Source organism: Patagioenas fasciata, chromosome 2, assembly GCF_037038585.1.
Source record: "Patagioenas fasciata isolate bPatFas1 chromosome 2, bPatFas1.hap1, whole genome shotgun sequence".
In the NCBI taxonomy this organism is placed as follows: domain Eukaryota; kingdom Metazoa; phylum Chordata; class Aves; order Columbiformes; family Columbidae; genus Patagioenas; species Patagioenas fasciata.
In genome coordinates this window covers 39,784,236-39,810,183 of record NC_092521.1, presented here as the reverse complement: position 1 = coordinate 39,810,183, position 25,948 = coordinate 39,784,236, and the positions used below count along the sequence as shown (strand labels likewise).

General features: G+C 40.3%; 1 protein-coding gene across 1 annotated transcript in view; it reads left to right on the top strand.

Moving 5' to 3' along the window:
• CHD7 (chromodomain helicase DNA binding protein 7) overlaps positions 1–25,948 on the top strand; it is a 132,350-nt gene that overhangs the window by 41,526 nt on the left and 64,876 nt on the right. The window contains exon 2 of the mRNA XM_071804085.1: positions 658–2,522. Coding sequence (XP_071660186.1) covers positions 833–2,522 — 1,690 coding nt within the window. The 5' untranslated portion in view covers positions 658–832. The remainder of the gene's footprint in view (positions 1–657; positions 2,523–25,948) is intronic.

The window sequence follows — 25,948 nt, the reverse complement described above, 5'->3', positions numbered from 1 at the left end:
TCTGTTTACAAGCTCATTAAATTGAGATAAATTGTGTGTTGGTGTTTTTTTTTTTTTCCTTTCTTTCTTCCTAAATGTTAAGTCTTGGAGTTTGGTATGTTTTAGAGGGTCATCTCTGTGTGTGCAATTGAAAAATCTGTTGTCCCTGTAACTAACTTGAGCCTGTCGTAGGGCTTGGTGCTTCTGCTTGCTCATCTGATTACGCAGCTCAAGGGAATAAGGTTAAGGACATGCTGTTGGTAACTAGAGCGTTTTCAGGGCTTTAGTTCGGCAGATGGGCTGCTTGGCTATATTCATACATCTGCCTACCTGCTGTGGCAGCTGCTGCTGCTGCATGTTGTGTTCTTTTGTTCTGTTCCACACAAGAAAGGAGCACTAGGAAGTGTAGTGAATGGATTAATTTAAGGTTGAGGCTAGTGTTTTGCTTGCTTCCTAACTCTGTCATACTAAAGCTTCTGATAAAGCTAATGAGTCCTTCATAAAGTGAATTAGATTTTTAAGATGTATTTCAGGGGCTGAAACTAGCTAGCATTGTCTAAAATTGTCAAGTGTGGTTTTTTGTTTTTTGTTTTTTTTTCTTTTTTTTTTTTAGTATTGCCTGACGTTATTTATTTTAATATCTTCCTCTCTTTCTCCCCCTTCCCCCACTTTTCCTAGGAGCAGTAACCAGACTTTGCCTGACACTGCGTGGTCCGAAAGAATTAAGGAAATATGGAATGACATGAAGGAGATTAGTTGAGGATTAAAGGCTTTGAGGACAAAACACCTCACCGAGGTGAAGCACAGACTAGCATTCTAGTTGTAGCTCCGAGGAGCTGTGTGCTGAAATAAGATGGCAGATCCAGGAATGATGAGTCTGTTTGGAGAAGATGGGAATATTTTCAGTGAAGGGCTGGAAGGTCTTGGAGAATGTGGATATCCTGAAAATACAGTAAATCCTATGGGGCAGCAAATGCCCATGGATCAAGGATTTCCTTCTTTACAGTCATCTCTTCATCATCCCCCTGCAAATCAAAACCAAGCCAAGTTGACCCATTTTGATCACTATAATCAATATGAACAGCAGAAAATGCACCTGATGGATCAGCCAAACAGGATGATAAGCAACGCCCCTGGGAATGGTATAGCGTCTCCTCATTCACAGTACCACAACCCTCCAGTTCCTCAGGTTCCTCATGGCAGTGGTGCTGGTGGTCAGATGGGAGTCTATCCCGGCATGCAGAACGAAAGACATGGGCAACCCTTCGTAGACAGTGGCTCCATGTGGGGACCACGGGCAGTTCAAGTGCCAGACCAGATCAGAGCACCGTACCAGCAGCAACAGCAGCAGCAGCCGCAGCCGACACAGCCGCCCCAGGCACCCTCTGGACCCCCTGGGCAGGGCCATCCTCAGCACATGCAGCAGATGGGAAACTACATGGCTCGTGGTGATTTTTCGATGCAGCAGCACGGTCAGCCGCAGCAGCAGAGGATGAACCAGTTTTCTCAAGGCCAAGAAGGCCTCAATCAGGGAAACCCTTTCATTGCCACCTCAGGACCTGGCCACTTGTCTCATGTGCCCCAGCAGAATCCCAGTATGGCACCTTCCTTGCGACACTCAGTCCAGCAATTTCACCACCATCCCCCCACTGCTCTCCATGGAGAATCAGTAGCCCACAGTCCCAGATTCTCCCCTAATCCTCCCCAGCAGGGTGCTGTTAGGCCGCAAACACTTAATTTTAGTTCTCGGAGCCAGACGGTACCCTCACCTACTATAAACAACTCAGGGCAGTATTCTCGATATCCTTACAGTAACCTTAATCAGGGATTAGTTAATAATACAGGGATGAATCAGAATTTAGGCCTTACAAATAACACTCCAATGAATCAATCTGTACCAAGATACCCAAATGCTGTCGGATTTCCATCAAACAGTGGTCAAGGACTAATGCACCAGCAACCCATCCACCCGAGTGGCTCACTTAACCAAATGAACACACAAACTATGCACCCTTCACAGCCTCAGGGAACTTATGCCTCTCCACCTCCCATGTCACCTATGAAAGCAATGAGTAATCCAGCAGGTACACCTCCTCCACAGGTTAGACCTGGTAGCGCTGGAATACCAATGGAAGTTGGCAGTTATCCAAATATTCCCCATCCTCAGCCGTCACACCAGCCCCCTGGTGCCATGGGAATTGGACAAAGGAATATGGGCCCCCGAAACATGCAACAGAATCGTCCGTTTATGGGTATGTCTTCAACACCACGGGAGATGGGTGGGCACATGAGACCAAATGGTTGTCCAGGTGTTGGCCTTGCAGATCCACAAGCAATACAAGAGCGACTAATCTCTGGCCAGCAGCTTCCTAGTCAACAGCAGTCTTTTCAACAGCAAATGCCAACCTGTCCTCCCATGCAGCCTCATCCAGGGATACATCATCAGTCTTCACCACCCCCACATCCTCATCATCAGCCTTGGGCACAGCTTCACCAGTCACCACAAAACACACCACAAAAAGTGCCTGTCCTTCAGGTAAGCTGTTTCCAATGAGTAGAAAATGTTTTAAATTAACTGTAAATGCATTTGAGGATGTATATGATCTATGGTTTCTGAGCTCCTGTTTGACTCCCCTGTTTGTTACTGGTTATGTGGCTTTCTTGGTGCACAGAAAGTGAAGGTAAAATGATGTTCAAGTAGCTTGCTTGTGTCCTTACAGTAATTTTTACAGGATAACGTTAATGGATAGACTGAAACGTGATACAGCAACAGGACAAGCTGAATACCTGCTCTTTTTTTTTTTTTGTGTTGGTTCCTTTGAGGGGATAATGGGAAGCATGTTTGAGAGTTGTCATTTAAACTATTAATTTTTCGTATATGCAACAGGGAGAAAGAAGTGTGTCTTATAATGGGTTTGTTTTGGCCAAAACGAGGGTTTCCTTTGAATTTTAAGGGAATGTTTTGTGGTTTTAAGTTAAAGCTGAAATTTTTACGTGTGAAAAAATTTCCGGGATAAACTTCTTTGGCACTAAGTAATGCAACTGAGAAGTGATGGGGCAACAGTTTATGCAAGGAGAAGACAGCAGATGTGAATCATAGTCTGAAATCAGATCTTCTGAGGCTTAAATGAAATCTCAAATAGGATAGGAGTTTTATTTTACTGAGTCTCTGATCTGCCAGGTTTCAATGAAAATGTATTACTTTCATGTCATTTTTCAATTAAAAGCTAAAATGGGTAAAACATCTTGATCCTCTGTAGCTTAGCAGGTTTTACTACATGCTAGTATGTTAAGCTTGAGCTGAAAAAGCCCCTTTTGGCATCTTTGCATTTGCCATTGCTTGCCTTTGACTCTATCCAGCCATCATTGAAGAGGTTTTGGTACTGAACGAATAGGTGGTCAAGATACCAAGAGATTTGATTTTATTTTCTTTTATAAACCAGTCAGTAATTAACGCCAAGTAGCTCTGCCCATAAATATTTGGAGACAATTGTTGGAATGCAGTCATAATGATACGAAGCTACAATAAGCTTCATAAATCATACAAACAGCTGTCCCAGCCCGTGTCCCTGGCCTGCGCGGAAGGCAGCTGCTCCGTCCCCTCTGCTGCTGCCTGCCGGCTGCTCTGCTGGCTGCTCCGCACAGCGTGAGCTGCGGCTGGGAATCAGATGTATGTGCTGCAGAGAGGCAGCTGATGAGGAGGGGTGGATGGAGCAGCTTGGCAGCTGGGAGAGGCTTCCACATTCCCCATGGAAGCGAACCGGGGGGAGCACTGGAGGTGCCGGAGGGTTGGGAAGCCCTGAGAGGGAGATCAGGGACTAGGCTGGGTGAGGGGAAGGACTCTTGTCTTCTGGGAGGGAGGAGGAAGCTCTCTTGAAGGTGCCTAAAATATCTTCAAGACCATCTTTCTCTCCCCTGTCTCCCTAAAAATTGGTGTGAAATTTTATATCTGTGGTGGTCCTCCTTCTCCCCCCACCTCCACACACAGGCTATGTTTGGAGAACCTAAATTAGAGTTCTCACGCCAGGGTGGATTTGTGTGTTCCTCCTTGAGAGAGCAACTCTTGACAATGCTTCTTGTATTACTGACTGTGTATGTTAGCAGGATGAAAAGGAAAGAACTCAAGACTGTATTAAAAAAAATCAGAGAACGAGGAGATATTTGCACAGGGGTAATGACAGCACAGAGAAATCAGTACAGAAAGACTGGGGATCAGAAAAAGAAGTACGAGATGTGGTTTTTACCCTGAAGATGAGTGCCAACACATCTAGCAGAAAAAGCTTCAAAGGAAATTGTAGAAATGCTGAAATAAGACTTCCAAGATGGTAAAGGAGCAAAAACCAGCATCACTGGGATATTTTACAACTAGTGATGGTGGGGGTGTGGGAAGACTTGAGATCAACTGTGCCCTGAAGCTGTGGTGTTTTTCACTGCCATTAATTCCTTGTTTTCATCTAGTGAACCTTTTTGGCAGCAAGAGGTGGTTGGGGAAGAAAAGGTTTACTTGTAGAATGGACAGGCTTGTTAAACGCTCTTGGAACATTAATTTCCCTTTAATCAGTGAAGAGGTAAAATGCAGACAGCTCAACCCTTAAATGAGCTATGCAACCTATTACAAAGTTCTGAACTGCAGATGAATAGCTTGAACAAAGGTAAGTGCTGACACTAAATAATTAGAGGAAAACCGCATGATAACTCAAGTTATTTGATTAAAATCAGTAATCTGAAGAGTTATAGCTAGCTAAGTTAACTCCTCTGTTAACCTACTTCTGTTTAGTTTTTATTTGGTAAGTTACTGTTAACATACCTTCCCATTAAGTAATTAGTTTGAGACCTGACTGTAGTAATGAAAACTCTTGACAGGCAGGGATTTCCCCCTTGAAAACTGTTTGGATGAAATAAATATTGTTCAAGTCAATGAAAACTCAACTCCTCCCCACCCTCTGGGGAAGAATGCAGATGTGTGAAACCGCCACTCTTCAGACTGAATACAGAATTTGTAGCTTTCCTGCCTCTGTCGTGGTTTTCCCTTCAAGTCGGTTGGCAGAAAACTCTTCACTGAAGAACAGTTATTTAAATGACTGGTTCGTTTTTATTTGTATTAAGTGAATCAACAAAATGAATATAATCGGTGAAATGGAAGTCACTATGAACTTTTAACTCAACAAAAGCCATCTTAGTTATTATTTTTCAGTGATCTGAAGCTAGCCTTATCATGGGAAGGCTGTATTACTTGTGGTTAACCAGATTACTGTTTTGGTTTTAGATATGTTGGAAGGAAAGTGGAGTTCTTTTGCTTTTAAGTTGAAAGAAATTGCCAGGTCGATTCTAGAGCTTATTTGTTTTTGTGTGTGCAGAACTGCGAATTATTTTGGTTAGGAGGTGGAGCTGGTGATTGACAATTCAGCTGGTTTAGATTAATAGCTGAGAAGTAGACATGGTTATTAGGACCTTGTTAGCAGTGAGCTGCTGGCCTCAGTGGAGTTTGATAGATTTACAAGAACCGCTGTAGCATTGAGACATTCAGTCAGTGTGCATGATTTTTTTCAAGCCCTCTTTTGAAACGTTCTTCACCAAAGGCTTTCGGAAGAGCATGGTAGCTGTGGGATGGGAAGGTGGGTTCTGCTGTGGCTCGGTAACGGGCCAAGGTGCAAAGCAGCGGGCAGGAGTAGCTTGCGTGTTTTCACAGTGGAGGCATCTGTGTTGGGCTCATGAGCTTGTGCTTTCCAAAATACTCATAAATGATCTGGAAAAGAGCAAATGGCAGAGTTTGCTGCTGCTGCTAACATACTCAAAGCTGAGTGCCAAGTGCAGATGTGATGAAGAGCCTAACAATAATGAAACTCCATAATTAGAAATACAATAGGAATGTCAATTGCTTGAACTGTAAGCTGTGTGTCAGGGCATGGCCTAAGGAAGTTTAGATTGGATATTAGGAAAAATGTCTTAATTGAAAGGATTATCAAGCAGTGGAACAAGCTGCTCAGAGAAGTGGTTGAGTCCCCATCCCTGGAGGTGTTTAAAAGATGTGTAGAGGTGGCACTTAAGGACATGGTTTAGTGGCGGACTTGGTGGTGTTAGGTTAGCTGTTGGACTCGATGACCTCAAGAGTCTTTTCTGACCAGAATGATTGTGATTTTGTGGTGGCTGGGCAGTGAAATGGCAGGCAAAAACCTCTCCTTAGGACCAGAGTCTTGGTACTAAATGGCTATGTGAATATGTGCTGTGACAGTAGAAGAAATAAAACTGTAAGAATTGATATGAAAGTAGTAGAGAGCAAACTGAAGATTATTACCATGTTGCTACATGTGTGTGTGGTATGCCATTATGGCAAGTGCTGTGCAGCTCTGGGTCCCTTCCTCAGGCCTCAGAAAATACAGAAGCACTTAAAGTGATTTAGGGGGGGAAGGGAAGGAGAGAGATGGTGAAAGCCTCTAGTATTGTGAGTGGTGTGGGCGCATGAAGAAGTTGAGTGTGAAACAAGAACTGTTGTCAGTTGATTTTGTCTCCTTGAATTCTTCTAGAGTCTTCAGCAAATGATTGAGTGGTGAGTTCAGAACCACACATTAAGATGCTGATCTCTGAGAAGCTATGCAGAAAAATGCCTCATCATTTGATAATCATGAAGGCACCACATTCGACTTAGCAGATCTGTGCCGTAAATAAGTAGTGACTGAGAGTTTGTTGTTGGGGTACATCTGCTGTGTCTGTGTGTCCAGGTCTTTTACTCTTCCCAGACTTTATTGCGGACGGGATGTCAGGTTAGACAGGCTGCCAGGGGCCTGATGTTGTGCAGTTGGACTTAATGTATTATTATTTTCAAATATCTTAATTAGTGATGAAGTGAGTGTAGGAGTGCCAAGAATAGGCTATCCCGGGTGTGTTGTCAAACAGAACTTATTTACCTACAGCTACTGTGTGGGCTGAAGTTTCGAGTCCTGTTCATTAATCATGTTCCACAAATGTGATCTGCATTATTTGTAGTCAAACACATGAGTACTTAAATGGCAAACAGTTGTGGTATGGCCTCCATGCTCGACTGAATGGTTGAGCTCAACGGCAGGCACCAGCAGTGTTGAAGGATGCTGGGTCGCGGTGTCCAGCTTCTTGTGGAGGAGGAATTCATTTTGTGTGTGTTACCAGTTCACGGTGAGGTTTACTCTGCTGGACGTGCTATCTATGGGCATGTGACTTTGCTGTAAATCATAACTCAGAGCTGTGTTTGGTGTGAACACATTCTTTGGAAATTTCCTGCTGAGTCACCAGCTGGGTCACCCCTGTCATGGGCCCTTCCTGCATTTGCAAACTCTGTGGTGCTGCCTCACTTTAATTTATACTTGGATATACCTGAATGGAGAGGGATATTGATGGAAAACTACTGTCAGCTGGAGCGGCTTGACACAATATTCAAACCAGGCAGAGCGTGCAAGTTAAGTCAGTACTGCTGGCACACTAAAATGAAGTTGACTTTTCTCCAGGGTATTTAATTGTTTTAAGACCTAAATGTAGTAAGAAGAGACTGGCTTCTTACTTATCTCCTAACTACCTTCACATAACCAGTTACCTTACAATGTATGTCCTACAACTTTATTTAGCAAGAAATGGTATAATTTCTGATGGTTAGGATTTTTTCTGTAAATTAATATTCATAACCAATGTCCCACAGCTCCAGAGAGACCTGTTAGCTTTTTCATCCCTTCAGTGTTTAGCTTTTCCACCATTTTCTTGATGATGAGTATAACAACTCCAAATTTTTTAAAAAACTTGCAAACAATATTGGGTACTTCTTGTTCTGATCCAGAGGCTACTTCACATGACTGCTAGCTGGTCATTTGGGGTACTGTATGTGCTGCACATTCAGCAAAATCTCATGTCTGCCCCTGGAAATTCTAGTTTGCCCTTTCAACTGTTCATAGCCCAGCAAACTATTGTGTGTTGGCAATATTTTTGAAGGTGGCAGTCTAAATGGAATTTAAAAAAATGTTAATACTGAACCTTGATTAACTATAATTGTATATTGTTTATATCTATAGATATCCATATGCGTGTGTATATTTATATAAAATGTATGTAAAAAAACATATCAGAAGTTGTGGAGAACGATGAAGAAAAAGCTGAGGTGAAAATCCATAGTATTAATCCGAAAGTAAAGGTTGATAATAGTAAATTTTTCTTAAACGTTTACAGGCTTCTGCTGTATTTTGTTGAGGCTTTGAAGAACTCCTTTATTTGAGCAATGTATGCAATAAGCTGTGATTTTCCAAATAAAAGAAAAGTAGATTGTTAAAGCTACCTTTGGTTAAAAGTATTGAAGTTTACCTCAGTGGAGTAGATTAGTCTGTTAGGCTGATAACCTGATCCATCTCTGAACTGGTTTGCATGCAGGTCTCAAAGGATATAATAATTAAAATGAAATACTTTGTCCAACAAAAAGTTCATGTTCTAAAACTCCTCGGATATATTCCAGTCTAACGGTTAATATTAACACATCTAAGGGCTTATGTCCTCCTCACCCTTGAGAAGGCTCCGTGTACTTTTGTAAATAAGGGGTTGCAGTGATTCTGCAGTGAATAGGCCTTTGGGCCAAAGCTTTTTCATTTTGAGGTGGTTTTGCTATAAATCTTTTGGTCTTTTTTACTGTTGAGAAGGTACAAGCACCTTCAAGAATTATTCTTCCCCCAGGTGCCATTATTTGACGGTGATGAAAATAATTTGTACCATTAAATTATCTGCTCTGGAGTTTTGGGTAAAGCCTGTTTGCAGCATTAGCATAAAAACACAAGTCTGCATCCGCATACTGATACTGTAGGCTTAAGAGTTACCAGACTTGTTTTTCAGCATGAATATGTTGAAAGTTTCCATGATATCTTGGTGACCTGAATGTGTTTTTTCTTGAAATGATTAGCATTATCTGAGGAATTGCCTAGCTAGAAACATTTTGAAATTTATGCTGCTGTCAGTACTTCAGTATACTATTCTTACCTACTGATGGTCACTTCCCATGGGATTTGGCAACCATCTTATTTTCCCATGGCTGAATGTGTTTTCCTATTTTATATTTATTTGAACAAATTAAAATCTGTTGTTTCAGAGAAGCTTTTCATGACTGAAAGCTGATACTCCAATACAAACCCTCACATCTGTGTCATCAGCAGCCTACATAACTTGCAAGGATGGAAAACTGGGGCAAATGGAAGGAGAAATGCTTGATACATATATATATATATATATATATTTTTTTTTTTTTTTACTTTTTTAAAATTTCTCTAAATACAGTGGCAATCTTAATACAGAACAAGTTGCAGGCACAGTAATAATTTGCTGCCTTTTTATTATGGATCCTCCTCTTGGTCTTCCATCCTGCTCTTTCATGTGGAATTTGAGGCTTCCATTTGTTTTAAACTAATCTGCCTTTGCTTGTATCTTGAATGTGAGTGTCACAAAATTCTTAAGTGTCCTCTCTTTTCTTCTGGGAGAGTAAATGTCTTAATTCCCACGATGATGGGACACCATCACTTCAGAGTTTTAACTTCTGTCTTTCAAGGTTATCTTCTCCCTCAGTTCAGTGAGCCAGTGCTTTTCACTTTTGGTTTTTCAGATTTCACTTATAATGAAGGAACTGATTACCAAATAATTATGAAGTTAAAATACTGCAATGTTATTTTTAAACAGGGACAGTCTCGCCTGAACAATGTATCAGAATGGATGTATGTACCCCTCCTGTTCCTTTTCCTTGAGATCTTTCCTAAGTATCAGTGTTCTGTTAATTGTATGGTAATGTGGTCTGGATTTGGGGAATAAATTGCTTAGCTTTTTCTTTAGAGATGTCATCTATAAATATTTGGTACTTTCTTTTGTCAACAGACTTGTAAAGTTTGGTAGCTAAGGAGTGAGATTAACACCCTTGAATGTTTCACAGTGATTAAAGCATCTGTTTCTACAGATCTTTCTTTTGAAAAATTCCCAAGTTTGCAGGCGTGGTTTGAAGCTCATCATCAGGAGCTGGTGGGACCAGAGTGGGAAGCATGAGCAGGATGTGGCCAGCAGGGAGGGGGCAGCGAAAGGCTGAGCTGATGGACCAGTGCTCAGCAGTAGGAAAAGGGAGAAAATGGCCAGTGTCTGTGTGAAAACGAGGGCAGAGGAGGTCGGGGAGTCAGCCCAGCTATGCTGAACCAGATGCTTGAGTCACCTGGCACTGGAGCCCTCGCCAGAGGCAGCCATTTGGCCCAGTCATAGAATCATAGAATAATTTCAGTTGGAAGAGGCCCTCAGGATCATCGAGTCCCACCATAACCTAACTCTGGCACTGAACCATGTCCCTAAGAACCTCGTCCAAACGCAGTGGTGCCCATCAGTGCTTTGCACGTGCCGCCACAGGATGCACCTTTGTGTCACCATCCTGTGGGCAGACAGTCACCTGGGAGTATCCCAGCATAGTTGTGCAAAGTCAATAACTCTCAATATCTAATCTACTTTAAAAAAAAAAAAATCCACACAAATAAAAGTGGCGGAGGTCTGGGATACAGAACCTTAGCTCCTGCCTTGCATCAGCACACCTGATCACTTGGTCTAACTGGCTTATCTGGCCAGGTCATGCTCCCTACATCTCTTCACTGTGTGACCACAAGATCACCCAAGCTAGTGGTGTAGGAGTGCATGGGGAGGGAAGATGGGGACTGTTGCCTCCTGGCAGTGAGCTTTCAGGCCCTTTACCCTTACACAGCTCAACTGTCTGTAGCCCTTGCCTCAGTAACCAGCCCTTGAGTTCTCCCTCCAATTTTGATAAATTAAAACTCCCATTAGAAGTCAAAGCTTTGTCTTGTTTTATCAAATTAGTGACAAACAGGTCATGTTACAAGTTTCACTCTGACCTTTTGTTCCTTTTTTTCACACAAATATAAATGACTGATTTGATTTCAGAGGGGTGTTTTCTTTTTCAGAAAAGAAGAACTTTTTTCCTCTTCCAACTGAACTACATCCAGCTATTTTGTTATTGAAGAGATGAAAGAACATCCTCTTTATAGCAAAGAGAGCTTGGCACAATTTCATTAGATGTGCATCATGTGCATTGAAATGAGGGAAGATGCCTCTAATATTTGTCAATGAATTGCTTTCCTTGAGCACAGATTTTGTTCTTCAACACGGAGAATCATTTAAAAGCATGGGAAGTTAGAAATAAAACTCAGATTAATTTCTTAGTCCCCTTTATGTGCAAACAGAGCTGAGAGGTAGAATGGCTTAGTGATCTGAGTATGGGTTTGGTTTATAACCTCTGAATCAGCATTCTTTCTGATTTTACTGACCTTGACCAGTTACTGGGCGAGGTTGGTAATTATGTTACCCTTGTTTATGAAGAGGAACATGTAGATCATGAGCTTGAAAGACTGTTACTTATTCAAAACCCAAATTCACAAAACTCCTGACTCCAGTTCTTACTCTCTTATCTGTCACTCTTAAACATGCCATCTTCCTGCTCTCCTTGTCACTCCTTCCAGTATTGCTCTTGCTTAGGAGTGCAGCTTGGGAAGACTAAGGTGACCAGTTCAAAGCAGGAAGTCCCACTTCTTTTGTAAGAACTTGGTAATTGTAAAGGTTACCCTGAGAGTAGTGCAGTTGTACAGGTTGTGAAAGAAAACAAGTGGATCTCTCTCTGATCTTCCACTGTTGGGCTGGGAGGAGTCTTTGTTCTTTTGCTTCTGTTGTTCCATCACCTGTTCATCCCTGAATCAGTACCGAGGGTCTGGATGCACCTCTTGCTCATATTCCTCCTCAGAGGCTTTATTCTGGAGCCAAACTTAGGAGACAGCAGCTCATGCTTTATACTGAACAAGCACAAAATTTAGGAACTTCTGGGAATAGGTAGATGTTGCATGAGTTGTGCTATAGAAATCAAATACCAGGAAATCCTAACTTCTGGAGCCTGACGGGTTTCTGTGGAAAATTATTAACCTTTTAATTTTAGAAAATTGCAAGTATTTGTTTTCAAGAGTGCAACACTTATTTTTCAGCGTACAACCCCAAATGTGTCTTTGCTCAATTGATATAACATGTTGAAGGGAGTGCCAAACACACACAAGTTTAATCTTTCACTCTTTTACGTTTTGTAAAATATAAACCCTTGGTCTTTTAATCAGAGAGGAAATTTTTATATGTAATACAAGAGTTCCCGAATGGAATGTATACCCACCGACAGGAGGCTTTTTTCTTAAAACAGGCTGAATAATTTAATCAGTTTAATTAGGAAAACATTAGTCAATTTTAATTGTGCTAATTAAATTGTGGTTTATTATGTCTTTGTAACTCCTGCAACCAAAAGAACACAATGACCACAGTAACTGGGAAGTTAATACTTATATAGACGTTTGGATTTAGTGTTCCTAATATCTAGTAGTCAATATGAACTCTTGTTTTTACCACTGTCCTTTTACATCTCATTTCTTTCCAGATGGCCCTCCATCCACTTGCATTCTGGTACTCCCTATCTTTTTTGGCCCTGCAAGAGTCCGATAACGGTGATAATACTGTAATTTTCCTTACGTGCGAGCACTGAATGATATGAAGTACTTTATTTTATTTTTGGAAGAAATCTTTTTGTACCAGCCAATTGTTGCTAAATATAGTGGGAAGCTTGTAGTATACCCTGAATGTTTGGGTTTAAAGTGACACCTTACCGTAAAAAGTTGACCTCACAGTTTACAGTACAGCTGTGTATGAAATGCATAGTCATTAAAACTAGTCTAAAACTTTGGAGTTTATAGTTGGTTTTCGTATCTCAGGTTGCTAATAGGATATTGCAAATGTTTACTGGAGCAAGCATTGTCAGGTGTGCATGCAGGGAGAAATGCCTGTGATACTGGGAGACTGCTTAGTTCTTAAGTCTCTCTGCCAGCCACCTTTGAAATATTTCAGGAATATTTATTGAGAACCAGATAATTGTGTAAATATGGCATAAGGCTGGGATTCAGGGAATCTTTACTCTCTTGGGTTGCTTTTTAACCATTTGTTGCCTGTTTATATCACCAGTGTTGCTGTGGGATGCACTTGAGAGGTGGTCTGTGCAGAACACCTCAAAATGTAACTCAGAAACTGCTACTGGCAGGAAGGGGTGAGGTACAAAGGGTTGCTTCAGACACACCTCTGCGTTTATAATATTACAATAAACACAAAATTTAGAGATAAAATTGTTGTAGGCATGTCTGATTTAAGACGCGTATAGGGATTTTTACACTTTGCTATAGGTTGTGTGAAGAACACCTGGATCTAGGATACTAAAGATTTCTGCACTAAAAGTATTTAGTGTTTCATAGACCAGTGTTCATCAGACTGGTTGGAGAAGTGAAGTATGATTTAGACATTATAATGAAGAGTTATCTCAATTAGTACTGCTAAATGAGGTGTTTGTCCACAGAAAAGTATGGTGGTTTTGGTTGGGTTTTTTTCTTTCCTTTTTTTCCTTCTTTCCCTCCAGTTCTAATGACACTTTCTGATATAATTGTCAGTTTAGTTCAATTACTAGAGCAGCTGGGAAAAGGCCTACCTGTGACATGTCATAAATACCTATTAGATAACATATTCCAAGGCTTTTTTCATTTGTTGCTGTGACTAAAGAAGCTTGAGAACTGTCTTGGGTTCTTTGACATAAATTGATCTTGGGCAGCATATATGACATAAAAGGATTTCTAACAGTTCTGTGGTTTCAAACCCACTCTATCATGCTGAAGTTTATAAAATACTGCAATGGAAAGGCTATTTGGAAAACTGCTGTCTTCACACTCCAAGAGAAAAATAGAGTTGATTACTGACGTTCTCGTTTGGTTTTGTAACTCGTGTATCCATTTAGATTTTTTTGAGTCGGTAGTTTCAACCTGTGGTCTGTTTATCTCTGAAGTCCCCTGTGAACTGCTTTTAAGTGGCCTGGGAAAGGTGGTTAAGGAAATCAGGTTTATATGCTAAGCAACAGTAGGCATAGGGGAAGATTTTGCAGAGAATTACTTCGCTGCTATTGGAGGCTTACAGAACTGATAGAACAGAGTTCTGTATTGTAGCATAAATCTCACTTCAAATGGGATCTGCTCAAGCTGGTGTCTGAAATGACAGCAGTGACACCTCAGTGTAAAGTGTAGTAACCCCCTGTCCCAGCGAGGTGTATTGGGACCAGTACTGTTTAATAATCTTCATCAATGTGACGTAGACAGTGGGATCAAGTGCACCCTCAGCAAGTTCGCTGGTGACACCACGCTAAGTGGTGTGGCTGACACACCCGAGGGATGGGATGCCATCCAGAGGCACCTGGACAAGCTGAAGAAGTGGGCCCATGTGAACCTCATGAGGTTCAACAAGGCCAAGTGCAAGGTCCTGCGCATGGGTCAGGGCAGCCACTGGTACTAGTACAGCCTGGGGCTAGAAGGGATTGAGAGCAGCCCTGCAGAGGAGGGCTTGGGGATACTGGTGGATGAAGGACTGGAGATGAGCTGGCAATGTGCACTTACGGCCCAGAAGGCCAATCGTATCTTGTGCTGCATCATAAGAAACATGGCCAGCAGGTTGAGGGAGGTGATTCTTCCCCTCTCTGCTCTGGTGGGACTCCACCTGGAGTACAGCATTCAGCTCCAGGGTCCTCAGCACAGGAAAGACATGGGCCTGTTGGAGAGGGTCCAGAGAAGGGCACAAAAATTATCAGAGGGCTGGAAAACCTTTCCTATGAGGATGGGCTGAGAGAGTTGGGGTTGTTCATCCTGGAGAAGAGAAGGCTCTGGGGAGACCTTATTGTGGCCTTTCAGTACTTAAAAGGAGCCTGTAAAAAAGATGGGACAGACTTTTTAGAAGGGTCTGTTGTGATAAGACAAGGGCTAATGGTTTTAAACTCAAAGAAGGTAGATTCAGAGTAGATAAAAGGAAGAAATTTTTCACAATGAGGGTGGTGAAACACTGGCCCAAGTTGCCCAGAGAGGTGATTGATGCCCCATCCCTGGAGACGTTCAAGGCTGGGCTGGACGGGGCTCTAAACAACCTGATCTAGTTGATGTCCCTGCTCATTGCAGGAACGTTGGACTAGATGACCTTTGAAGCTCTTTTCTGACCTAAGCCACTCTTATGATGCTTTTGGGGTGGTCCCAATGGTGAGTTCTGTGTTGCCTGATCAATAGAGAGTATCCTCACCTCACCTAGAAGTCATGGATTGTATAGTGCCCCCTTTTTTTGGAAGGGACATGGAGACTGAAGAAAATGTATGCTAAAAATCTTATCTTTACCTTTGGATTTGAAAGGCGCTGGTGATAACTGGGCCTTTCTGTGGAACTACAAGTCTTGTAGTGGAAAGTGACAACATGAAACCAGAGTTACCTGAGCTGTCAGACAGGTTAGTATTAGTAAGCCAGCTAGAAAAAGATGACTTTAGCCTGTTAGCCTGTGGTGTGTACCCTCCCCATCTGTTAACTTCTTCCATCAGAGAACCTTTGAGTAATTTGAGTGAGTGGGAATACGCTGGCAGGGCAGGCAAAACCCCATCACTATTTCCATTTCACAGGGTGGAAACGTGCAACCGGTAACACGCGGCCACAAACCTCCTCCCTCTTCCTCCCTCGCCGCCATGGGCCGGGCAGGCCCTGCCGGGGTGCTGCCCATGGGGCCTCCCCCGAGCAGAGCCCAGAACCACTGCCGCTTCAGCTCCTGTACGCTCTACCCAGTGCCAGCTTGGCTTCTCCTGTGCACTTGGGTGTCCTCAAAAAGGCAAAAAGCCTTTGGATGTGGTTTTCTGTTTTGCTTTGTCTTGTAGGATATCCAAAATACAACCACTGCAGCTTTAGAAAGTAATTTTCTGCTTTTAAAGGACTTTTACTAACTATGTCTAATTGGATAATCGAAAATTCTCATGCAGAACTGTGGGGACTAACATCTTAGTAAGAGGAATGTTAGCGGTGCACATGGAGATACCTACCTCGTTTAATCCTAGAAACCCACTTTCTTAGAAGTCAAAAACACAGAATTGTGCACATTTTGATAAGCATATTTTCCTTTTAACTCAGGAATGTATTTGATGAGTTGTAGATGCTTTTATTCATAAGTAAAGCAAAGAAAACATTGTGTGTGGGGAAACTATATGCATATTATACAAGAAAACCTGGGCTTTGAGTAGTTGGAGTATGAATGATCTGCAGGTTGTCTCACTCTCTATTAGCTGTGAATCTGACATGCTTACTAGTAGGTGTGCAAGATAAAACTCTTCCTCCTCTCCTTTTCTTCTAAGTGTCTCTATACCAGCTTGTATGAACTTACTATAAAAGAAACCAGCCCTGTAAACCACCTAATTGCCTCAGTGGGTGGGGTTTACATTGTTAATTAACTGGTCTGGACAGCCATCAAAGCAGGCCATGGGATTCTGGTCTGGGAGCTCCTGGGTAGCTTCTATGGAAAACACGTTTTTTTTTTTTTTTTTTTTGAGGAAAGAATTTGTTCTACCTTAATTTATCCCCATTGATTCCAGTCTCTTGTATTAGATATGTTGGATGTAGGAAGCTCTTGGGGAAGAACAAATTTTCCAACACAATGTTATAAAGAAGTGAAATTCTCTCAGAAGCCTTTTTAGTTGCAATACATCCTGCAATTGGGTACCAGCATCTCCTGCACTAACGCACTCCTTGCAAATATGTCACTAAATTTAAATAGTGTAACTGTGTAAATGAACAACTGATGATAAGTAATTTAATAAGTTGCTTACTTCTACTTTTCTCAAATTTCTGTCATCTGGAGTACCTAAAAATAAAAATTACTTCTGTATTGTTTTGGGAAAATTTTCCAAACCAGGGAATAGAAAAGCCATTGCAAAAGGGCCCTGGGACTGTTGCATCTTTATTTAAAAAGCAACATTTTCTGTTTTAAACAGCACTGTTGCATTTTGTATGACAATTGTGATATGAATGAAGACAATTTCTAGTCAAAGAAAGATGTTATAAATACAAACATCTGAAATCACAGAGGTTTTCTGTGAGGTATCTGTGAAATAAGGCTCATAAAAGAGGTAATATTACTTAAAGTTTTTTCTGACTGTATTGACCAATGTAATTATAAGAGCCTTTTGGGTAACTAAACCCTTTTTTCAGGTTTGAACTTAAAACTTCTGCAACCAGAAGCTTGTTTTACCTGCCTTATTAGTCTGCTTAATAGAGATTTCCTTCCCCTAGAAAACAAAACATAAATGGTTGTTCTAAGCGTATTTAACTTATTTCTGAATTAATTTGTTCAGTGTTTGTCATGTTCCAGATTACATTTCTTAAAACACATTTATTTTGCAATATAAGCAAGATTTTGCTGTTGATTTCTACTGTCACCTGTCATTTGGAGCATACTGCTTGTAAAGATTGTCTGCCCCATTGAGTTGAGCCTCCAGCTGTCACATGTACCATCCTATGAAGAGTAGTTCATAACCTTATCAGACTTCAATTTAAAGAGCACTTGGCTTTTGCTCCCAGTACTCCTTTTTTGAAATTCTTAGCCAAATTGGATTACTCTCAATATTGGAACAGGCATCTGACTCTTTATCTTAAGTTTATTAGTCACTGATTTTTATACCTAGTTTGCTCTGGTGCCAGTTTTACCCATCTAACTTCTTTTTATTTCCTGTATATTATGATCTGCTGGTGCTTTCACGAATAGCAATTTATCTAAAGTATGTTAAATTCCATTTAGACTTTTCCTTCAACATAATCTGTACCTGTGTCTGAGGTCTAATTGTTGTTGATGTGGATGGTAGAATTTTGTATGATATTGTACTGTGGCACACGTACTTGCCCAGGTTAACTGCGAGCCATCTTGAGAGGCACTTGAACATTTTAATTTTCTTTTCCTCATTGTACGTCACATCAGTTGTTTATAGACATCCTATGGTTAAGTGCAAACTGCTGTAGTCTTCAGCTACCGAGTCGTACCTTCTTTTATGTAAATATAAATGAATACAAAAAATCAGGGGTAATAATTTAGCACAAAAATTACAAGAACTGAAATGTTTCAAGTTTGGAAATGCATAGGAAATACTAGTTGAATTTGTGAGGGCTTTACACTAATTGGCTTAATGTCTTTGATAGTGGTTTGAAGTTGTGAGTTGTCCACAAATTTCCGAGTGTCTCATTTAAAATGAGGATTCTGAGTAAACGCAAGCCACTCTAGTGCTGCTAGAATCACAGCTGTGTAATGCTTAAAGGACACCTTCCATTGCAATAACATTTAAAAATACTAATTCTTACTTATCTGCAATCCTCTTCCTACAGCTTGAGCTGGGGGCTATAATGAAACCTATTAGAGGCAAAAGGTCTGTGACTCAGCCATTGAGCCATGCAAACTCTTGGCTTCTTTAATTGGCACCATTAAATCTTTAGTAGTTTTTCTCTCATAAAATAGACATCGTTGGTATAAAATGCATCACTGCTGAAGATATATTGTACCTTTTGCCCTCTGATTTCCATGAGTTGATCAACTCAGGGTTTTTAAAGGCTGATTAATTGCGAAGACTTTTCTGGAATTACTGTTTTTCCATAGAGCGTATCTAAAACAAACTGTAAGAAAGCCATCACACAAGTTGTTAATGGAAAAGACAACTTGCTTTTCTGTTGTGTTTTATTTTATCTTCATAGAACTTATTTAACCTGAGGACTGGTGTCTTCTATATGACAGGATGGAAAACATTAAATCTTGAGTATGATGTACAGGGAAGACCCCACCTGATTTAGCTGATTTTTTGTTTTAATTGCAGGTTGCTTTTGTTTTGTTTTTTATATATATTGGAAAATGAACTTGAAAACAGCTGTAGTTTTGGAACGGGTGAGATGTCAGTAGAGGGAATTTGAAGAACAGTGGAAGTTAAATGTTTGAATACATGTGTATATATTTGTAAATATATTTATGTAAGAAAGAAAAGTAGCTTTTAACTCTTCTCTTCTTGTCTCCCCACAAGCTTCATATGTGACACCTTAGAGGTTTTAAGTACTTATACTGGTGTAAGCATCAGTGCCTCTGAAAGAGGGGTGTGATGAGAACATCCAGAAAACCGAGATTGTTTGTTACTGTCTGCAAAGTCTGCCTTGTTTCCATCTACAGTTGGCAAGGACTCTTTTATTTGGTATGTTTGTATGTGCTTTGGTTTCTTGATACTGACTTTCAACAGGCAAAGAAAGTTATAGAGGATGTTAAACTGTGTAATTTAATACAGATTTTAAGTGGTTGTGTTACCAGAATGGGAGCACGCTGCAAAGCTGGAGGTTTAGAAAGATCCGAAGTAGGACTGTTGCTACATGTTCCTTATGCCTGTGAAATAGGATGTAATCTCCGTATCCAGCCACATTTTCTCTGTTCCCTTGCTTCTACCTGCAGAAAATGATCATTGATATAGATAGCTGTTTAATTTGGTTTTATTATTTGAGGTATGGCCTGATTATTTATTGTCATCCAGTAAACCAAACCTTGAATATCACTGAATCTCATGAAACAGACTCTTCCTACAAACATTGCCTCTCTTCATATCTTGGTAAAGAATTAATAACTAAATCAACTTTTTTAATGGCAATTTTAATAACAACACAGAAAAAACTCAACAACCTCTCATTCATTCATCTTCTAAACTCTTCCACAATGTGTATTTTCTATTTATGTAGGAGGAGGCCGGGACAGAGGGACAGGTTGTTGCCTGATGCCAGAGTGATAGACATGGAATTTGGTGTTATAGTGTACGTTTATTAGTGTATTGCCCTGGTGCTGAAGCCGGGAGTTCTCCAAGTAGGTGCTCTCTTGCAGTTATAGTTGAGTGCTTCTTGAGAATAGGGAACATGGCAAGGCCTTTGCTGGAGTTCCATGTTAGAAATAAATGAGTATGTAATTTAAAAGAAGAAAAACAAACAGACAAACCCACCAAAAAAACCCCAAACAAACAAACAAAAAGTAAAAAAAAAAAAAAAGTATCATAGTGAGTTGAGGCTGGTGGAAGAAAAGGATAGTAAATTATCTAGCCTGATGTTCAGTACTTTCATCACAGATAGAATTTCCCTTTACGTTTTCAAGGTAACATGAGTCTTCTCTTCAGGATAATACGTTAGTCATTCAGATCTGATTTAATGTAGGAGTCTCACCCATCCTGTATGCTGAATGAGGCAGCAATTCTGGAAGTAACTAGGAGGAGTCACCCTGTCTGGTAGAGATATTATTGTAAAAACTGAAGTACTAGGAAGTAGAATTTGTTTTCTAAGTGACACTAACAACATTTATTCTTTGTTTTTGAATATTTGAAATGCTTAATGGTTTAGACTGCCACTTGAAAAAAGAAAAATACGTTTATAATTTATAATAGTTTTTCTTAGGGTTACAGTGAACTTTAAACATTATTTTTCCAAGACAACATTGGACGTTTACCATTTCATTTGTAGGATGACTCCTTTGCTCAATTTCTGAAGAAAGCTTTTGAATTTCTGCTGGACAGGAACAGTTTAATGTTGGATAAAAATGGGTTAGGAAAGTCACTCCAACTTATTAGGGACAAGTAATAAAAATAAAAGTGATAGTGGAATTTTGGAGTTTCTTTTGTGATGTGGAACTTCTTTGTGACTAACGAAATGGCATTTAGAATGTGAAAACAAAGGGTTAACTTTTAAATAATTTAAATTGTGAGTATATCCTATTATTGTGTGCTCACCTGGACTGTGAAATTGAAACAACACCAAGTGAAAGACATTGAGATTTGGAGTAGACATAAACAGTAGATACAGCGTGATTGAGCTACTGTGGATATAATCTTATAATATCAAAAAAACATTTAACAAATATGGCCTTTTTGAGAAAATTCTGAGATGAGGCCCTTTTAATTAGAGTAAGTTAGCAAATTTAAAGATTAAAATCATTAAAAAAAACCAAAAAGGTTGTTTTAGACTAGTTTAACTGCTGTTGCCTTGGTGGTACCTTATATATTTTACGATATTAGAAGTCTGTGGGATTGGAGAATTCTGTGTTTTTTAAAAATTTGTTGCAGAAAAGCCTTGAGTACAAGTTGTAGGTTTTGTTTGTTTAAAAAGGCACCAGCTCAAGTAATGAATCAAAAAGATTTCATCTTTTGATTTTATTCTTAAGCTGGTATGCTTTATCTGCAAGATATCCTGCAGAAACTGAAAAAATATCTTGCTGCAAACTGTGGAAGAATTTGGAATGTTTCATTATTTAATAAAATTACTTGAAGGTACTGTGAACGTATCATGGGACTCCCTTTCGAGGGACAGGAGTAAGAACTCAGGAGCTTGAGTCCTTTGTCACATCTGTTGAAATCTTAAACATCTAAGGCCATTGCCCTTTTCTTGAACTATTAGAACATGACATATATTTATAGCTTTGGGGAAAACTTGCTCTTTTTTTCATGAGGACTTAGAAACAGGAGAAGTTATGAAGTTCTTAGTAAAGACTCTGTGAATTGCATCCCCTTTTCACCAGCCTTGTAATCTGATGCAAGTTTGTCCTTAAACTGTTGATTGATCCAGTTTTGTTATATGTGGACTTCTTAAACATGTGTCCAGCAACTCTGGACTCTGATGGGGGGAATTTTTTAAATAAAAATATTGGGCCTGTGTGTCTAAGGGAGCGGTTAGGAAAGTGGTAAAGAGAACTTAAATCTGATCAAAAGTCTTCCTAATGTATTGGAATACCGTGCGCTAAGAAATACTTAAGAATACATTTGAAAGCATTTTGTTGGTGGTTGCTATATCTCATTGTTTTATGAAGGTATGAAGTGAAGCTCTTCAGTTGCTACCCTTAGGCATTTCTACAAGAGGGGCTTGGTGGGCAGTGGAGATCCCCAGGAGATCCCCAGCCTGCCGACTCTTTCCCTGGGGTGAGCTGGCCCCAGGGAAGACCCTTGTGTTTGAGTGCCCTCAGAAGAGGGGCCAGAGGCTGCCCCAGGGCAGCTGTGCTGGCAAGACAAAGGTGGCTCACCATGAGAAGCATGAAAGAGCGGGCTGTGACTAGTGTCTGATAGAGGGAGACTACAAGATAACCAGGCCCAGAAGAAAGGTGGTGAAGGTACAGGTAGACAGGTGTGGCATATAGTCATGGACATGGAGTATATAAAGCTGAGTTTGAGGACTTTCTGGCACAGGCACAATGTAAATAAATGAATAAATAAATAAAATACAGACACATGCAGTGGTGCCAAGTAAATAGATTGGGGCAATATGCACTTTTATCCACACTGCTCCCATCTGCTTATCTGTGCTGCTAGTGTGCTTGCTTCCAGTCTTTAGTGCAGTTGGGTCCTTTTGATTCATTGTTGAAAAGCATTTTTGTATTCTTACAAGCAACAGTATGGGGCTCACAGGATGTCCATCAAACACGTGGTATTTCTGAAGCCTCTGTTTACTTGACCCTTAGATGCTGCAGAGCAGGCAGGAGAAATAAAAATCTTCTGGCCTGCTAGTCTTCAGCTTCATCTAGTAAAAACAAAAACTCAACAAACAAAAACTCAACAAACAAACAACCCCCCCCCCAACCACCACCAACAAAACCACAAAGAGCCCACCCAGACATGCTGCTTTTCTCTTTATAGTTGTTTTTCCTTCCTTAGATTAAAGTGCACTTTATTTGATGTAAAGTTGGAGAAGATGTACTTTATCTGAATTCAGATAAAGCATGCTTTAGTAGAGGTTCCACGAATGTAAAAAAAAAAAAAAAGTACCATGTTTGAATTTACATATACACCTTATATTTTTATGAGATTTAGTAGTATTTCTCTCTTATATAAACATATACTTGTCTGTCTTATTACCTTTCACTTTATATTTCTACATATATAACCTGTTAAATAAGCTTTCCTGTTAACTCTTTTGGGGTTAAAGGGCAGGGGGGAAAAAGTACCAGAATAGAAATGCTTTTGCTGTTATTGCTGCTTGCAGCAGTGAAAGCACAAATGGAACTTTTTTGGTTGTCTGCGGTCAGAAACAGCGTTTGCACCACGTATGCTGGTCTTTGATTTTTTTTCCTTAGTCATAAACCTGATGCTGTTTGTTCTGTGCCACTGTAGTTTAGATCTGATAATGGTAGAGGAACATATTGATAGAAGTAGATGTGAGGTAATTAAGGTCCCTCCTAAGATGGTTCTCTGGGTGACTTTAAGTCTTCTGTAGAAAAACAAAATTTTAGGGGACATTTGTCTCTTTAATTACTATGGGCAGACTGTAAGCGCTTCATACACTATGTCAGGACTACTTTGTCAGGTTTTATTTTTCTGTGTAGGGAAGAGAGTGTCAAGTGGAAGTTGGTACCAGAGCATCATAACTGGGGATACAGTGTGATGTAGGAATGGGTTACCCTTCAGGGAAGATGGATCTTTTACGTATTTGATGTTCAGTAACTGGAGAGAATTCTGCTGGCAGAGGGAGGAGGCTGCTGCGTGGGGCAGTTTGCTTTCCCTCTACCCTTGGGACCTTAGATGTCAAAGCACGGCTGTGAAACATGCCCAAGAGGGAGGGCGTTTGTGTTTTTACTATTTCAGAGCAACTGCTTTGCTTTCAAAGTGGAGCTGGAGGGCTGTGGGGAACATGGAGGCAAGCACAAGAGCAACAGCTCAACCTGTGTATATGCTAAAATGTCCAGTTAGTCTTTATGATGCTTCTGTATTTAATAATAGCAGTTTCAATATTATTGTTTTGGTTGAATATGTGAAGGTGTTTACCCTATACCCCTCTTCCTGCAGAAACTGAATTATGGCACTAGGTCCTCTGGAAGCTGTTTCATCCTGATATGTTCTTACTTTACTGTGTGACTTCCCTAACTTGCCTGGAGATCTGCAGCCACCACCTTGTTTTAGAGGGGTTGGAAAAGACTAGTGGTAAACCTCCTTGACATTCTCTAATCCAAGGAATTCTGTAGTAAACTCTATGCATCTTCATAGCTGTGCTTGGGTGTAATTCATAAACATAACTTCCCAAAAAGAAAATAATCACATGTTCAAATACAGGCCTTTCTTGGCAGAAGTTAGGTGTTAAGAAAAAGATGCTTATGGGTCATTCTACAGTAGGACTCTTGCTGATCTGCCTGTCGTTTTCCTACCTGTGTTATAGACTACACAGCATGAACTCTTCAAAACTTCTGTGGTAAATGTCACGTTGACATGATTCTGCCGTGTCGACTGCTTGATAATGGAGCGTACACAGAAGTGAGGTTTCCTTTGACCGTTGCTGTGCAGGGAAGGCAGACTTGAGGTAGACGAGTTGTCAGCATAAGCAATGTGGCTTTTGCCTGTCGAATTCAGTACCTGATTGTCCCACCCCTTCTACGCATCTCTACAGCTAGCACTAGTCAAAATTTGCAAAAATCGAGTCCTTCACCAGTCTACATGGTGATGTTGGAGAGTGGAGAGTCCTGGCTACTGTTGTGTAGTATTTAGGACCTGCCCTGCTTGCATTAGGAGCAACCTAATATATTACTTGGTAATGTGTACTGCTCTAAGCTAGTGTATATTACAAAGGCATCAGTAACAAACCAGTAGTAGTAAAATGATTGTCCTGTGACCCACCACGTCAGTTGTTACATACCATCCATCTGGTAGCTATTGCAATTGCTTAACTGGAAAGCTAATCTGAAGCGTGCTTGCTTCGTTATCGTAGAGGCGGCAGTTGTCTGAGATTCTCATCAACCCTGGTGTTGATTCTGATCAATGGATAGCAACCAGAGAGTTCTCTTATGGGACAAGTTACTTGTTTCTGACCTGCGAACAAACCGTCAGTGCTCATTGCACCAGCTGGTACTCCATAGGCTTAGTAATATCTCTCACTTTATATGAGCACAAAATGGTGTTGCTACATAAGATTACTGTGAAATATAATGGGATGTTTGCTTTTTGGGTGGCCACACAAGACATCATTCATGTCTTGTAATCTGTGTCACTCCACAGAGTACATGACCAAAAAATAAATAATTCTTATACTGTATCTGTGCTGGGACTCAGTTAAGGAACTCTGTGTTTTGTACAGCATGTTTTTATTCTCCCATATACAGTAACTGGGTGATATTTTCAGCTCCACCAAATCGTCAATGACTGCACTTCTGCAGTGGTGGCTGAGGGAATTAAGATAGCTTTTCATCACTTCCGCTCCACTGTTAGGATGCTGCTGGCATCAAAATTCTAGAGTTTTGATTCAGAGTTTTCAGAAAACTTTGGATCAGCAAGTATTGGCATTTTAATAGTTGCACTTGTTTTTTAAAGATCACCTTCATTAATAGTAACAGCAGGAAGACATAGAAAATTCTAAGACTCGTTCAAGAGATAAAGTGATACTGCAGCAGCACTTCACTAAAATGTGAATTTTTTAATGCATAGTGATTTTTAATTGGCAAATTGTGTCTTGCTAAGAAGGTATTAGTAGAATTTTTTGTTTTCATACGTTTTCATCTGTGTTTTGTAGAAGTATGGCACAAGGTTTACTAAACTATAAGTTTCCTGTGGAGTCTATTTCCAAAATAGGCTTGTTTAATTCTGATCTTGTGGGATGTCTTTCCTTCTATTGCAGGGAAGATCACTGACAACACTTGTTTGTTTATAAATGCAAGTTGTCACTTTGGAGCTACAGTTTTTTGAGGGGGGTTTCTGAAGTGCTGAGATACCAGTTGTTTCTAAACAGCATCATATAGCCCAAAATATTTTAAGGTAGTACTGAGTATTTTCATATAATAGATAAAAAAGACATATGTATCTTCAACTCAAGGCAGTAGTTTCACAGAAAAGGGATCATAATTCACAATGAAGGAGAAAAAAGTGATTAGTGAAACAGATTTTGGAAAGAATGACGGGTGTGAGTGTAGTCTTGAGGATGTTTCTGGACTTTAGCTACTATAGGAAAAAATACTGTACAGCTGTACTGTTGCTGAATGTAGGTATTAGTATTTGGTTGTGATTTCAGAAGCATTCTCTGGAGTTTGTAATAGTAATGTGAGCTTTGCAGACAGAAAG